We start from the raw sequence: 15295 nt of genomic DNA, 5'->3' as shown, positions 1-15295 counted from the left end.
AAAATTAGAACATGTCCGACACTAACAATATTCAGCAAAACATTGGGATCTTACCATTAGAAATGGTGGATTAGAAACTGCCAAAAATATTATATATATTTTTTAATAAAATGAATTATGATTTGTTTGCACCAAGGCGCTTACGTACATGTTCATGAACATAAGTAGTCATCATAGAAAATTAGAACATGTCCGACACTAACAATATTCAGCAAAACATTGGGATCTTACCATTAGAAATGGTGGATTAGAAACTGCCAAAAATATTATATGTATTTTTTAATAAAATGAATTATGATTTGTTTGTACCAAGGCGCTTACGTACATGTTCATGAACGTAAGTAGTCATCATAGAAAATTAGAACATGTCCGACACTAACAATATTCAGCAAAACATTGGGATCTTACCATTAGAAATGGTGGATTAGAAACTGCCAAAAATATTATATATATTTTTTAATAAAATGAATTATGATTTGTTTGCACCAAGGCGCTTACGTACATGTTCATGAACGTAAGTAGTCATCATAGAAAATTAGAACATGTCCGACACTAACAATATTCAGCAAAACATTGGGATCTTACCATTAGAAATGGTGGATTAGAAACTGCCAAAAATATTATATGTATTTTTTAATAAAATGAATTATGATTTGTTTGCACCAAGGCGCTTACGTACATGTTCATGAACATAAGTAGTCATCATAGAAAATTAGAACATGTCCGACACTAACAATATTCAGCAAAACATTGGGATCTTACCATTAGAAATGGTGGATTAGAAACTGCCAAAAATATTATATGTATTTTTTAATAAAATGAATTATGATTTGTTTGCACCAAGGCGCTTACGTACATGTTCATGAACGTAAGTAGTCATCATAGAAAATTAGAACATGTCCGACACTAACAATATTCAGCAAAACATTGGGATCTTACCATTAGAAATGGTGGATTAGAAACTGCCAAAAATATTATATATATTTTTTAATAAAATGAATTATGATTTGTTTGTACCTAGGCGCTTACGTACATGTTCATGAACGTAAGTAGTCATCATAGAAAATTAGAACATGTCCGACACTAACAATATTCAGCAAAACATTGGGATCTTACCATTAGAAATGGTGGATTAGAAACTGCCAAAAATATTATATGTATTTTTTAATAAAATGAATTATGATTTGTTTGTACCAAGGCGCTTACGTACATGTTCATGAACATAAGTAGTCATCATAGAAAATTAGAACATGTCCGACACTAACAATATTCAGCAAAACATTGGGATCTTACCATTAGAAATGGTGGATTAGAAACTGCCAAAAATATTATATGTATTTTTTAATAAAATGAATTATGATTTGTTTGCACCAAGGCGCTTACGTACATGTTCATGAACATAAGTAGTCATCATAGAAAATTAGAACATGTCCGACACTAACAATATTCAGCAAAACATTGGGATCTTACCATTAGAAATGGTGGATTAGAAACTGCCAAAAATATTATATATATTTTTTAATAAAATGAATTATGATTTGTTTGCACCAAGGCGCTTACGTACATGTTCATGAACGTAAGTAGTCATCATAGAAAATTAGAACATGTCCGACACTAACAATATTCAGCAAAACATTGGGATCTTACCATTAGAAATGGTGGATTAGAAACTGCCAAAAATATTATATGTATTTTTTAATAAAATGAATTATGATTTGTTTGCACCAAGGCGCTTACGTACATGTTCATGAACATAAGTAGTCATCATAGAAAATTAGAACATGTCCGACACTAACAATATTCAGCAAAACATTGGGATCTTACCATTAGAAATGGTGGATTAGAAACTGCCAAAAATATTATATATATTTTTTAATAAAATGAATTATGATTTGTTTGCACCAAGGCGCTTACGTGCATGTTCATGAACGTAAGTAGTCATCATAGAAAATTAGAACATGTCCGACACTAACAATATTCAGCAAAACATTGGGATCTTACTGATATATTCTTTTCTGCGTGTCCACTCTTTATTTCACAACCTCGCAACTTACAATGACAATACAGAGAAGAAGGATGAAGTAAGCTTCAAGTGGAAGGCAGAGACATCTACTAGATTTAAATTCAACTCCCCACTTAACCGTTACAACACCCTTTCCCCCTAAAATGAAAAAAAGAACTACTTTCTATTTCGAGAAATGAGTAACAAAACAATATACATAAAATTTACAGAATGATTTAAAGACCTCAAATAGCTATTTCAAGCTCATGACTTTTAGATGGACTTCAAATCTTAAACTAAAGATTTAGACGATCTGGAGCTTTAATATTTCTCTGTGATCGTCTCAGTGGTAGAGCAGCAGGTAATGCTGGGAAAACCACAGGTTGCTCAGCTTGATTCTCTTCACCAACATTGTCCTCCAAGGCATCTTCGAACTCTTCCTCCTCATCGGAATCCACTTTAGATTCCTCTACTTCACTGGTCAAATGATCATTCATATTTAAATTCCAATATTCTTCTTCTGATACTTCGGGGCAATCTTTACCTACTTCCTCTCCTACTTTTCTCAATTGGTCCACATGCCTTCGCCACAATTTTCCATTATCTAACCTTACATCGTAATGCAATTTACCCAACTTTTCCTGAATCGTTCCAAACTTCCACTTTACCTCCCCTTCTTTATAGTTTCGCACAGCTATCCTATCATTAACCTTAAAACTGCGATGAATTTTCTCATCTACCTGTTTTGTTGACTCTTTCTTATCATCGTGTGGAATGATCAAATCTAGTCGCGACCTAATTTGTCTCTGAAAAAGCCTCATACTAGGTGATTCACCCGTTGTACTGTGCTGAGTCCTTCTATAATTCAAAAGTATAGAATAAAGGGACTGTTCCATATCTGACTTGTTTATATTCCGCAATGCAAGCAATTTCTCTTTGACCGTTCGCACATATCGTTCTGCTTGGCCATTTGTCGCAGGATGGTATGGAGCCCCCATTTTATGATCAATTCCATTATTGATACAAAATGTTTTAAACTCATGACTTGTAAACTGGCGACCGTGATCTGTTACTAATTCTTCCGGTAACCCATGCACTGAGAATATTTTTCGGAGTTCTTTAATTGTAGTTGTAGATGTAATATCGCTTACAACGGCTACCTCAGGCCATTTTGAATACGCATCTACAACAATCAATAACCATTTGCCATGTATTGGACCCGCATAATCCGCATGAATCCTCTGAAATGGTCGATTCGTCTCTTCCCAAATATGGGTACTTATTTTAATAGGATTCGGACGATTTTCCTGACATGCGGTGCAATTTAAAACCTCTTTTTCGATATCACTGTCTATATTTGGCCACCAGCAATATCCCCTTGCCATCGCTTTCATTTTTGAAATACCCAAGTGCCCTTCATGTAATTCAGAAAGAATCACATTCCTCAAAGACCCAGGTACATATACCCTTAGCCCTCTCACCAAACAATCTTGCTTCAATGAAAATTCTTCTTGTGGAATACCAAATCTATCCTGTTTTTTAACTGTTTTTCCTGACCTTAACCCTGCTATTAATTCTCTCACATCCGAATCTTTCTTTAGCTCGTCCTGAATCTGTTTTACAGTAACTGGCAAAACACTGATCAAATTTATTTGCGTTATTTCTGGATCATCAGTCTCAAATTCAGAGGTCTCTGGTAATGGCAGCCTAGACAGTCCATCAGCATTTCCATGTGATTGTGTCTTCCTATGTTCCAAAGTAAAGTCGAATCCTTTCAAAAAAGCAGAATAATGTTGCATTCTCAATGCCGTATACTGAGGAATGCCCTTTTCTGGATTCATTATTTGAGATAATGGTTTGTTGTCTGTAATCAATATGAAATGTCGTCCATACAAATAGGAATAAAATTTCTTGATCCCAAAAATTATGGCGTAAGCTTCTTTATCAATCTGTGTATATCTCCTTTGGGTCTCTGTTAAAGTTTGCGACGCATAAAACAGTGGTTTTTCCGACCCATCTTCGTATCGATGCCCCAAGCATGCCCCTACGCCCACCGGACTAGCGTCCACTGCCAGTACCAGACTCTGATTCGGATCATAATGAGCCAGAAATTGATCACTACCCATTTCCTTTTTTATCATCAAAAAAGCTTCTTCACAAGCCTTATCCCATTTAAAAGGAACGTCATTTTTTACCAGATTGTTAATTGGGTACAGTTTGGTGCTCAATTGGGGGAAAAACCTACCGTAATAATTTACGAACCCTGTATAAGCCCTTACTTCGTCGATATTGCGGGGCCTCGGCATCTTCTCCAGTGCTTCAATCTTTCGGGGATCTTTGTGAATTCCGTCCTTATCTATGACGTATCCACAGTAGTTAATTTTCTGCGCGAAAAATTCGCATTTATCGAAATTTACCCTCAAATTTTTTTTATTCAATCTCCTTAGTACCTCTTTAAGTCTCATCATGTGCTCCCTGTCATTTGCCCCCGTTATTCTTATATCATCAAGAAAAACTTTAACGCCTGGAATATCATGTAATAAGGCCTCCATTACCCTCTGCCAAATAGCCACAGCAGACGCAACTCCATACATAAGTCGCGTAGGTTTGTACAAGCCTTTATGTGTATTCAAAGTAAGAATCTCTCTGTCTTCTTCGCGCATTTCGAGCTGCATGTAGGCTTGAGACAAATCTAATTTTGAAAATTTATCACCTCCTGCCATGTCCTGAAAAAGTTCTTCTACCGTTGGAAGAGGATGTTTATCAACTATCAAGTTTGGATTAACAGTCACGCTGTAATCTCCGCAGATTCGCACACTCCCGGAAGCTTTTGGTATAGCAACAATAGGTGTTGCCCACCTACTCTGATTAACTTTAACGTAAGCTCCTTCTTTAACTAGTTTATCGATTTCTCTCTCAACGGCTTCCTTTTTAGCAATGGGCATTGGACGCGGCTTCAAAAATACTGGATTTGCATCGTCTTTCAATTTGAGTTCCGCTTTAACTCCTACTATCTTTCCCAAAGACTTATCAAAAACGTTCTTGAATTCTTCTTTTAATTCTTCAATCTGAATTTTATGACCCTCGGTATCATGAATCTCTTTGATCTTATTTAATGACATAATCTGATTCCAATTTAACCAATGAAGTTTCCGAGACCACTCTCTTCCCAACAAAGGCACCTTGGAAGGACCCATCGATACATAAAGATTCAATCCTTGCAGGCTACGGCCCCCAATTTCTGCTGTTACCCTGAGAAAACCAATGATATCTATCTTGCTACCATTGTAGCTTGCAAATTTCCTTTCGGTAGGAAATATTTCAAGATTTGGGAAAAATCTATCTCTGTCATCAACCGTAATGACCGAAATAGGGGACCCGCTGTCCACCTCGAAAGTCATGGCTTTGCCTTCCAACTTGACATTTAGCAAAATTTTTTCTGAATTCTTACACTCATAGTATAGTAAATCTTCAACTTTATTTATCTGAACTTTATCTTTTCCCTTCCCTTTATCATTACCCCTTGACGACTTGTTCTGATGGCAAACCGAAGCGAGATGGCCAATCTTGTTGCAGTTGAAGCACGTTTTCTCTTTATGAACACATGTATTTGCCAAGTGAGTACTTACTCCACATCTGAAGCACTTCAACGTCTTTGCACCTTCCTGGTGTTCACGTGGAGTCTTCTCAGTTGAGTCATCCAACTTCAGAACTTCTTCTTTCTTTCCGGACAGCAATTCTTCACCTTTCTGGGATGCCTCCATGGCTTTGGCTATATCCAGCGCAGTCTCCAATGTCAAATCTCGTTTCTCCAAAAGCCTCTTTTGGATGGACTTGTTCTTAAGTCCAGCCACGAACTGATTCCTTAGAGCTTTTACCAGATAGTTGCAAGTTGCACATCCAAAATTGCAGTAAGTTGCCATTTTCCGTAGGGCCGCCAAGTATTCATCACAAGTTTCACCCTCCCGTTGTTCTCTCTTCTGGAACTCGTAGATTTCGACAATCTCATTTGGTACAGGGTTGAAACACTCTTTCAGTTGAGCAACAATTTGCTCGTATGTCAAATCTCTCGGTACTTGCGGCGTAATTCTATCGCACAGCTTCTCAAAGTTCTCCTGTCCCATGTAATGCAGGATCATGCTTCTCTTTTTGGCACCGTCCGTGATGCCGAAGCAAGAAAAAGTCTCCTCCAGTCTCATTACCCATCGATCCCAGGAGCTTTTGTTCTTCTCAAAAGCATCGATATTTGTGGGTAATGTAATAGGATTCACTGTTATTTGTGTCTCCATTTGACGTCTGGAAGTTGAATCAACACTTTGGGAAGCTGATGCGTCTTGTGGGTTCGACATTTTATCCGTCGCCACTGATATATTCTTTTCTGCGTGTCCACTCTTTATTTCACAACCTCGCAACTTACAATGACAATACAGAGAAGAAGGATGAAGTAAGCTTCAAGTGGAAGGCAGAGACATCTACTAGATTTAAATTCAACTCCCCACTTAACCGTTACAACATTCTATACAATTTTTTTTGCTAAATTTATTAACAATTAGTTAGTAACCACGGAGCTTCTCTATTATTTATTTAATAAATGTCTTTCTGTCATCGCTTTCACAATTTAATTCTCGCTCCGCTCGCTCCACTGATTCTTTTTAAACCTTCACAAAGCTAAGGCGTAATTCATCCTAATGAACCGCGAATCTAAGTTTCATTTTCTTGGTAAAAATATAATTTATTACAAATTTTGCAACAGTTTTGCTGCTTTGAAAAGAAATATGTTGCAGAATTCATGAACATCCGAATTTTTGACCAAATTTTTATGTAAGAGAAAGCGCGGTACCTTCGGACGATTCAAGCTTCGGACAATTCATTTTTTCTCATGTTCCTTATGGGTTTCACTTATAGCTCTTTTCTGAAAATTTGAGGCATTGGACTAGCTATTAAAATGTAATATTATAATGGGCCAAATTAATTTATAACACATTCAAAAAATGATTTGTGCAAGGCATAAATCGTCCGAAGGTAGCGCGCTTTTCCCTATTAACGGGTTTCCTAAATTTGTTTTCTTTATAGTTTTTAAAGGCATTCAACAGTTCGTCGTGGGTTTCTATTGCTGCTGTAGGTTACCAAGATTTCCACAAGAGTTCTCTGTGATTTTAAGGAATTCTTAAGGGTTTGCAAGTGTATCTCAGATTTATCATGGATGCTTTATTAGTTTCCATGTGTTTTTGTATGTAATCCAAGGATTACAATAGATGTAATTGCTAGGGAATAAGCGATCACTTAACTGACTGTCAGAATGCAGTGCAAAAATGGTTTTCCAATTCTCCAAAAACATGTGTAAGAAAAGTAGCATAAATTTGATGTTGGAACGCATGATACCTCCTACAAACGATGAAAGCAAGTAGATGAAAGTTCCATCTAAATACTGATGTGCAGATTCTTGTGCCCTGTGTAATATTTACGGGGAAAATGAAGCCTATATAAGTGGAAAAATTTTGTACGTAGCTGAGCAAACCAGGGCAACTTCGTAAAAAGTGTCACTAAATTTCATTTTGCTGTAGATGAAACCCAAGAATTTTCAGAAATTTTGTGAGATGGAATTAAGAACCTAATAAGAGATTTTTTTTTAAAATAATGGTATAATTGATTTGGCTTGTGTGGCATTCAGTAAAATGTCTCAAATCTTGGATATCATTTTCCGTACGAAGCTTCACAACCTCATTTCACAAGCTTCACAACCTTGCATTTCAAAAAGTTTGTCACCCGAATTTCTGTCTAATTCGGCTGACATTTCGGTCCCATATGCCCGAATGTGAGAGAGTCTACTGTATTATGTTACCGTAGCGACTGTATTACGGAAATAAAAATATTATTTTAAGTGGATTAGTCATAAACGATCCAGATCAGGGGCCTCTCGACATTTCATTTTTCCATACGTTTTTGCATAGAGGCACTGAAAACTATTGGCAAGTTTTTTCCTAAAGAGAATTGACTTATCAGTCTAATATATTTCGAAATAGTGCATTAAAAGCTATCTGAAAATACATATTTCATAATGTTCGCCGAAATAATACAAGAACTACGAGGAAATTTGTTTAAGTCGCGGTGCAATATCTCCAAAATTTTTACAAGGAAAAGTGAAAAGTATCTTCACTTTTTATTAGGCTTGATTGGGAGCATGGCAAGGAACCTCCACGTGTATTTAGAGCTCTTTAGAACTAAATCGGTGCTCCTGGACAGTCCCCGGGGACTAACTAATCCATCCACTTCGAGGCTTAAAATTGAGTCTCGAAAAAACACACGAACACCTCAACCACAACGCAAGTGTAAACCCACAGATTTTTATCTGGTGGTCATGACAGCACTTACCACAAAAAGGTCCTTTTCAGGACCGGCTCTCAATATCATTTCAATGAATATTGAGGGCCTGTCGACGATCAAAGAAGATCTTCTTTGTGAACTTTGTGTAGCAAACAAATGTGACGTCCTTTGTCTTCAGGAGACCCATAGGGGCCTCACGCAACGTCGGCCAATGATGAAAAAATGTGGCCTGTTTCTGGGCAAGACATACTTAATTTTTTTTAAAGCCTCGACACGATTAATAATAATAATTAGGCTTGATGGGCTCTTGATCCAGATAGCGAAACGCCCGGATTAGCACACTTGACTGTAAAATGAGGGTGTAAGACCTTGATCTTGATCCCGAATAATCATAGATTTTTAAATCAGACTTTTATCTTCAATCTATGTGGATTTTGTAATTCTACTCTGAGACACTGTGAGTCAGTCTCTGTCGCCACACGGACTCTTTTATATTTAGCCGGGAAAATGTGAATATTTCCAGGGAATTTCTCTGTGTCTAACTAGGCCTATCAGTCACAGACTCTGCGCTTCTTGAGCAACATATTCAACATATTAACACCCTGATGTATTGGGGAAATAGCTGAAGACGCTCAATAGAAGGGTCACAGTTTCACCCGCATGACTGGGAAGATCATTGAAACTGTTGCATAGAGAAAGAATTCTGGGACAATTGGTGAAGATCCATTAATCTGCTTCACTGATTTTTCATCTCGTAAAAGAGCTCATGAGGCAAAATGTAGCGGAAAATTTATTGAGCGCATCAATGAGTCATCCGAGACTGGTTAAATGATCCTCCTTGTAACCTTTGAGCAAGGCTGTTTTGAGATGTGATCAGAAATTTGAGAATTTTAATTTCTCACCACAAATCAGAGTAGGCCACAAAAATTTGTTATTCGCGGTAGGCTGGGGAATTGATGAATCGCAGAAGTGATGCCTTGTGTGAGGAAGTGACTCTTTTGGCTGAGGAGGTCTTAATTGGGCCGGAAGAGGGAAGAGATTATCAATTGAATTGGGGCTTATGGTTAGCATTTGCTGAGCTTTAGCTATGAGATAATGGGTTTATGATAGCGAAAGGTGCAAGTGATAAACTATTGGTCTTTCTCTGACTTGTAAGAGTGTAAAGGTGGAGACATTAGAGGAATTTCACCTTCACTTTCTGGGCCTCCACACCTTGGCGAGAGACAGTGAGCAGGTGAAATGGACAGTAAAGTATCTTTTAGCGAGGCGATGGCATTCAAATGAGGTGAGAATTGTGGGTTGGAAAAGGGTGGGAAATCCACCCGAAGGCCACTAACTTACTTTGTCCGGAATCCTGCTGTTCCATACTGAATATCTCCCTTCACCTTCTTGGGATACATTTCCCTGGCAAAGGCGTACACGGTACGCAAGTTCACTGACATTTTTCCACACAATTTCTTTCACTATTTTCACGAATTTCCACACAAAAAAAACTCCACAGAGCAACCCAGTGGCGACTTGTTCGCCACGCTGTCGTATGACAAATGGGAGGAGTGCCGACGTCTGCTGACATTTCGTCTGACTTTTCCCCCACTCTTCTAGTCGACACTGTCGATCTGTCGATAAGTCATGCGCGGGAAAACAAAAACCATTTAAATTTCCGCGCGAAAAATCTTTATTAGATCTTCCCTGAAAATACAATAAATCTTATTTATTTTTTTCTTACAAAAAACAATTCTTTTACACATTCTACTGCTTTCCTAAAATGGCTCGGTGTGCGTTGATAAAATATACTGAGATTCACTGTTTTATAAAAAATACGTAAAAAATGGACGGAATCCGGACGGAATTCATGTTCCTAAAACATTTTAAAATTTCGTTTTGCAGCATCTCACGGATTTGGTGCTGCAAGAGATACAAATCTTATTATGTACATCATGCAACTTTCTTATTGCCTATTTCTAATCTTGGTACTTCTATCAGATCTACTTTAGCAGGAACATCCTCCCTGAGAGGATGCTGAAGGCGGTGATGAGTGCAATAAGCATGCGATTTATCGTCACTTGACTCCCACCTGCCAGGCAGTCCGTGATCCTTCTAGCACGCATAAAGTCCTTCCCTACGTACTTGTCGTAGCGCCTCTCTTCCGGACTGATCACCTTCAGTTGCCTCGTAGCATCTTGGAAGATTAAATCATGATAGGGCGGGTAGGAGTAGAACATGCTGAAACTGCAAAGACATTGAATGCATAAAGAAATTTTGTATTAGCATTTTGACAAAAAAATTGGGAGAATGTCGATAATTTAGACATTTTCTCAGATGGCGCCACAGTCCTGCAGACAGAAAATTTACAGGGTTGACAGTGCAAGTGCAGTGTCTCCTGGGTAAAAGGAGGCCTGTGTATCAGGTTTGCACCCTGTTGTCACAGTAACCTGTCAGCAAAAAACACAACAAAGAGCCTCGGATGACGAACGGATTACACCGGAAACGACCTACGCGAGACAATGGACAAACTGTTGCTTCAACCGCTGGTCCCGGGGTCGGAGGGCACCAGAGTAACGGAAGAGGCTCTGGAGTGACATCAGGTTTGACAAGCCTACCACGACGACAATGGCACTTCAGGATGGCTACATGGAATATCTTTTCACTCACAGGGAAGCATCAGGAGCTTAAGAGCGAAGCAAAAAGATTCCAATTAGATATAATTGGTGTTTCGTCCACTAAGCAAAGAGGTAGTGGAACTGTGGATCTTGAGGAAGGGTGGCAACTTTTCCTGTCCGGAGTGGCACCGGAAATGTTTGCACAGGCGGGTTTGGGGATATTCACAAGCCCCCGGCTGTCAGACAGGGTATGTGATGTCTGGACACACAGTACTCCCACTGAGGAGAGTGATGGGTATCAAGATCAAACGTGAGAGATCTTCCCTGGCGGTGCTGCAGGTGTACGCACGGAACGCATCGTCAGAGTACCCAGCTTTCCTAGATGAAGTGGAGGAAGTCCTGAATAAGGCATCTTCTGAAGCGGATTCAGTTGTATTGTTTGGGGATTTCAATGCCCATGTTGGTGTTGACTCTGAGACATGGAGGGGTGTGATTGGGAAGAACGGGGATAAGAGTGAGAACCCGAACGGTAAAATGTTGCTGGATTTCTGCGCAATCAAAGGTTATTCGATCATGAATACCTTTTTCCAGCACAAGGAAATTCATAAATACACCTGGGAAGACACAAAACGAGAACTTATGTCAATAATTGACTTTGTCCTGGTTCCCGGTGATGATAGAAGAATTGTCCAAGACGTTCGAGTTTTTAACAGTGCTGAACTGTCAACTGATCACCACCTGTTCTTTGCAAAAATTAACCTCAACGAAGACCCTCCCGCTCTACCTAAGGGTAAGAGCAAAGTGTTTAAATACATTAGGTGGGAGAGTCTCAAGAAGAAAGACGTTGAGGAAAAATTTGTGAAGGGCATACAGGAAAGGTTTGAACAAATTCCACAGTCTTCCTTCTTGTGGCGTTAAGCGCATTAATGTGACGAACAACGTGAAACGGTCATCTTGGTGGGGAACACCGGGAGTAAAAGAAGCCGTTGGAGAGAAAAAGAAGGCTTACAAGTTGTACATACAACGTAAGGATTCTGATTCTCGTGATCGTTATGTTAAGGAGCGAAAGGCTGCAAAGCTCGCAGTTAAAGCCGCTAGAGAGGAGGTGTGGAAAAAATTCGGTGAAAAGCTGGAGCTTGACTACAGGACGGCAAACAAAACTTTCTGGCAAACAGTCCGAAGACTCCGAGGGAAGAAGAGCAATTCCATCAAAGGAGTAACATCCAAGGAAGGAACTCTTTTAACCAAAGAGGAAGAGGTCTTAACTCGCTGGAAAGAATACTTCTCAGAATTGCTTAATCCTCAACAAGGTACTGATGATGACGTACCCACAAGTAAAGGCAGGGAAGAAAGTAGTCCTTCAGAGAGTGAAGTCCTGTGTGCAATTAGTAAATTGAAGGATGGAAAAGCTGCAGGAATTGACGAAATACGTCCCGAAATGCTTAAACTTATGGGTATAGCGGGGGTCAGTTGGCTCACGCGTGTCTTTAAGGTGGCTTGGCAAAGTGGGAGAGCACCGAAGGACTGGCAAGTTGGGGTCATTATACCCATATTCAAGAAGGGAAACAAGAAAGATTGCTCCAATTATAAGGGAATTTCTCTTCTGAGTTTGCCTGGCAAAATGTATGCCAAAGTCCTTGAGAGAAGATGCCGAGAAATAGTCGAACCCAGACTGGGTGAGGAACAATGCGGTTTTAGGCCTGGTAGAAGCACCACGGATAAGCTTTTTACCCTGAAGATGATTCTCGAAAAGGCTTGGGAGTATGCAATTCCACTCTATGCTTGTTTCATAGATTTGGAAAAAGCATATGACCGAGTACCGAGAGAACAACTTTGGGATGTACTGCACGAGTACGGACTGGATGAAGAATTGGTAGGAGCCATTCAGTCATTGTACAGAGACTGTAGTAGCTGTGTTCGTGTAAACGGATCCAAGTCGGAAGGTTTTCAAGTGGGTGTTGGACTGCGCCAAGGGTATGTTTTATCACCATTGTTGTTCATAATATACATGGACAATATTATGAAGCGCAGTCGGGGGCAGAATGCGATTCGTATTGGGGATTTCAGGGTGATCCATCTCCTCTTCGCAGATGATTTGGTTCTTTTTGGATCTTCCGAAGAAAAGCTTCAGCGCGCACTTGACCGAGAGATCACAACTTCGATGGGATGGACATGTTCAACGCATGAATGAAGAAAGATTCCCCAGAAAGGCTATGCAAGCCATTGTGAGGAGACCTCGACCTCGAGGCAGACCTAGGACAAGGTGGCTGAATAAAATTCAGAATCTTGCCTTGGAACGCCTTCGGATTGAACCTGAACATCTTCCTGAAGTGGCGGAGGATCGATAAGCGTGGGCTGCTAATTTGGATGTCATGGGCCCGCGACCCCAATAGGGATAAGCGGTTGAAAATGAATGAATGACAGTGCAAGTGCAAAAACTTACCTAAAAGCATCTTGTTCCTTCCTGCCGTAGAATTGCTGAGCGTACGTGAAGAGATTGATGTAGGCATTGATCTGTGTCTCATTGTACCCAATCCCACCACGCGTAACTACTGCGTTAGCCTTCACTTTGCCCAGATTGCAGTGATGGTAGTCATTGAGGCGGCCCCGAGTGCCATCGGGACAGAGAAGTTGAAAGTCATCATTGAGGGTGTTCCTAGCCCACCATTCTCGCCTTTTTCCCCCTGTATTTTCACTGACTGTAGTATGCTTAGCGAAAGCCACGTGCCCTCTACCTTCCACGAGGCACCTGAAGGCTCCAGTGTGTCCGTAGTAATCTTCGGAAGCATCTCGACGGCAGTATCTGTAACTAACGCCATGACATAGATCGCACATGTTATCATAGGGAATTCCGGTGTTGTATTCAGCACTGAGTGCACCAGGAACGCAGGATTTCGAGAAGTATTCTGCAGCTGCCCTAATACTATCACATCCATAAGGTCTGATCCAGCCGTTAGAAATCAGGTAAGCCAATGGATAGACCCATCCGGCGGCTGTATTTATTCCAGCATGGCAGGTGTACTTGCCTTTCAAGTACGTCAACTCGGTATCCGGATCATCCTCTTTTGCAATAGCTACCACGTAGTATTCAGGCTCTCCAAGATTGTAGACTTCCGATAGGAAGGGAACCAGTTCATACGTCAATCCTCCAGTGTACACATCGCTAACATCGAGGACAGCAACATCTGCTGATCCCGAAGCAATGGCTTGCATACAGTTGATATGCGAATGTCCCTTGTGACAGATCATTTCGGGTTTTATAAGTTGAGCCTTAAGAGCAGTTCTCATCTTCACGCACTTCTCCATTTCTGCGTCTGAAGTCACACAAAGAGTCATTCTGCCAACTGGACACATCCTAACTCCAAGAATGATCTCCAAATTATCTCCAAGGTATCCAGCAAAGTTCTGATCAACTTCCTTGATGCTGGCAAATGTCCTTGCTGTATCCGAAAACATCAGATTGAGTTTCGTTCCGTACCTCGACGAATCAAAGAGTTCAAATCTTTCGTAAACTTGAGTCTGGTTGTTGTCATCCTGGTCCGTTTGATTCCTCACGCCGAAAGGATTATCGTAGTAGCCGAAAGGACGTCTTGTGGTTGTTGTTGTCGTTGTTGTAGTTCGGAATGGGTCATCGTATCCTCCAAATCCTCGATTAGAATCGTAGCCTCTGTTGGGATCATACCTTCCACCTGCTCCTCCAAATCCGCCGCCTCCTGCTCCTCCAAATCCACCAAAACGATCGTTGCTGTAGGGACTTCCGAAGTTAGTGTTGCGTCCACCGTAATCGTAGCGATTTCCTTGATCCGTAGTTGAATCAAGAGATGATTGGGTGTCACCTACAGGTTTAGTTGAATAGAGTTCGACGCTTTTGAGCAGGAAACGCTCAATGTGTTTTCGTTCTTCTGTTGTTTTAGCTGAAGATACTACAACGGCGTCTGCAGGTACAAGACCCCAGTTGCATTGACGATAGTCTCCCAAAGGACGCTTTTGACCATCTGGACACAGCAGTTCAAAGCGATCCTCTGTTAAGCTCTCTGAAAAATTTGGTTGTAGTCTCATTAGCTTTTGAGGAAAAATGCACTACGCAACCGCTTTAGCAACGGTTCTAAATACGAATACGTTTTAGCGGTTTTAGCTATGCTTCTTTTGTAATCTGTCCGGTATTTGCGAAAACGATTGACGCAAACAAGGATATTTTGACCAGTCGTCAAATTAGATCCGATCAGTTAGAATGCTAACGAGTAAGACTATCATCGGCTAATAAAGAAAACAGTGGTCTTCATTACGGTGATGCAACATCAAGAAGTGTCAAGATCAAAAATTCAATCTTTCTCGATAAGTTCCGATTATGATCTATTGAAGGTCATTG

The 15295-nt window shown here is 40.1% G+C and overlaps 3 protein-coding genes across 3 annotated transcripts; all 3 read right to left on the bottom strand.

The window, feature by feature from the left end:
• Positions 1 to 2298: 2298 nt before the first annotated feature.
• Positions 2299 to 3000, bottom strand: LOC129808925 (uncharacterized protein K02A2.6-like). The gene is made up of 2 exons (XM_055858833.1): positions 2906 to 3000; positions 2299 to 2860 (listed from the first exon to the last, which is right to left on the bottom strand). Exons 1-2 carry the CDS (start codon positions 2998 to 3000, stop codon positions 2299 to 2301), a joined length of 657 nt encoding a protein of 218 aa, XP_055714808.1.
• A 158-nt stretch (positions 3001 to 3158) lies between these two features.
• On the bottom strand, positions 3159 to 9768 carry LOC129808923 (uncharacterized). Its single transcript, XM_055858829.1, has 5 exons — positions 9668 to 9768; positions 4453 to 6298; positions 4282 to 4386; positions 3586 to 4131; positions 3159 to 3185 (listed from the first exon to the last, which is right to left on the bottom strand). Exons 1-5 carry the CDS (start codon positions 9766 to 9768, stop codon positions 3159 to 3161), a joined length of 2625 nt encoding a protein of 874 aa, XP_055714804.1.
• Positions 9769 to 9983: 215 nt separating this feature from the next.
• On the bottom strand, positions 9984 to 14985 carry LOC129808924 (melanotransferrin-like). Its single transcript, XM_055858832.1, has 2 exons — positions 13370 to 14985; positions 9984 to 10555 (listed from the first exon to the last, which is right to left on the bottom strand). The coding sequence occupies exons 1-2, from the start codon at positions 14983 to 14985 to the stop codon at positions 10312 to 10314; spliced, it is 1860 nt and encodes a 619-aa protein (XP_055714807.1). The 3' UTR covers positions 9984 to 10311.
• Positions 14986 to 15295: the final 310 nt, after the last annotated feature.

This window comes from Phlebotomus papatasi, unplaced genomic scaffold, assembly GCF_024763615.1.
Source record: "Phlebotomus papatasi isolate M1 unplaced genomic scaffold, Ppap_2.1 HiC_scaffold_202, whole genome shotgun sequence".
In the NCBI taxonomy this organism is placed as follows: Eukaryota; Metazoa; Arthropoda; class Insecta; order Diptera; family Psychodidae; genus Phlebotomus; species Phlebotomus papatasi.
The sequence above is the reverse complement of the archived record's forward strand: the minus strand, read 5'-3'. Positions and strand labels throughout refer to the sequence as shown.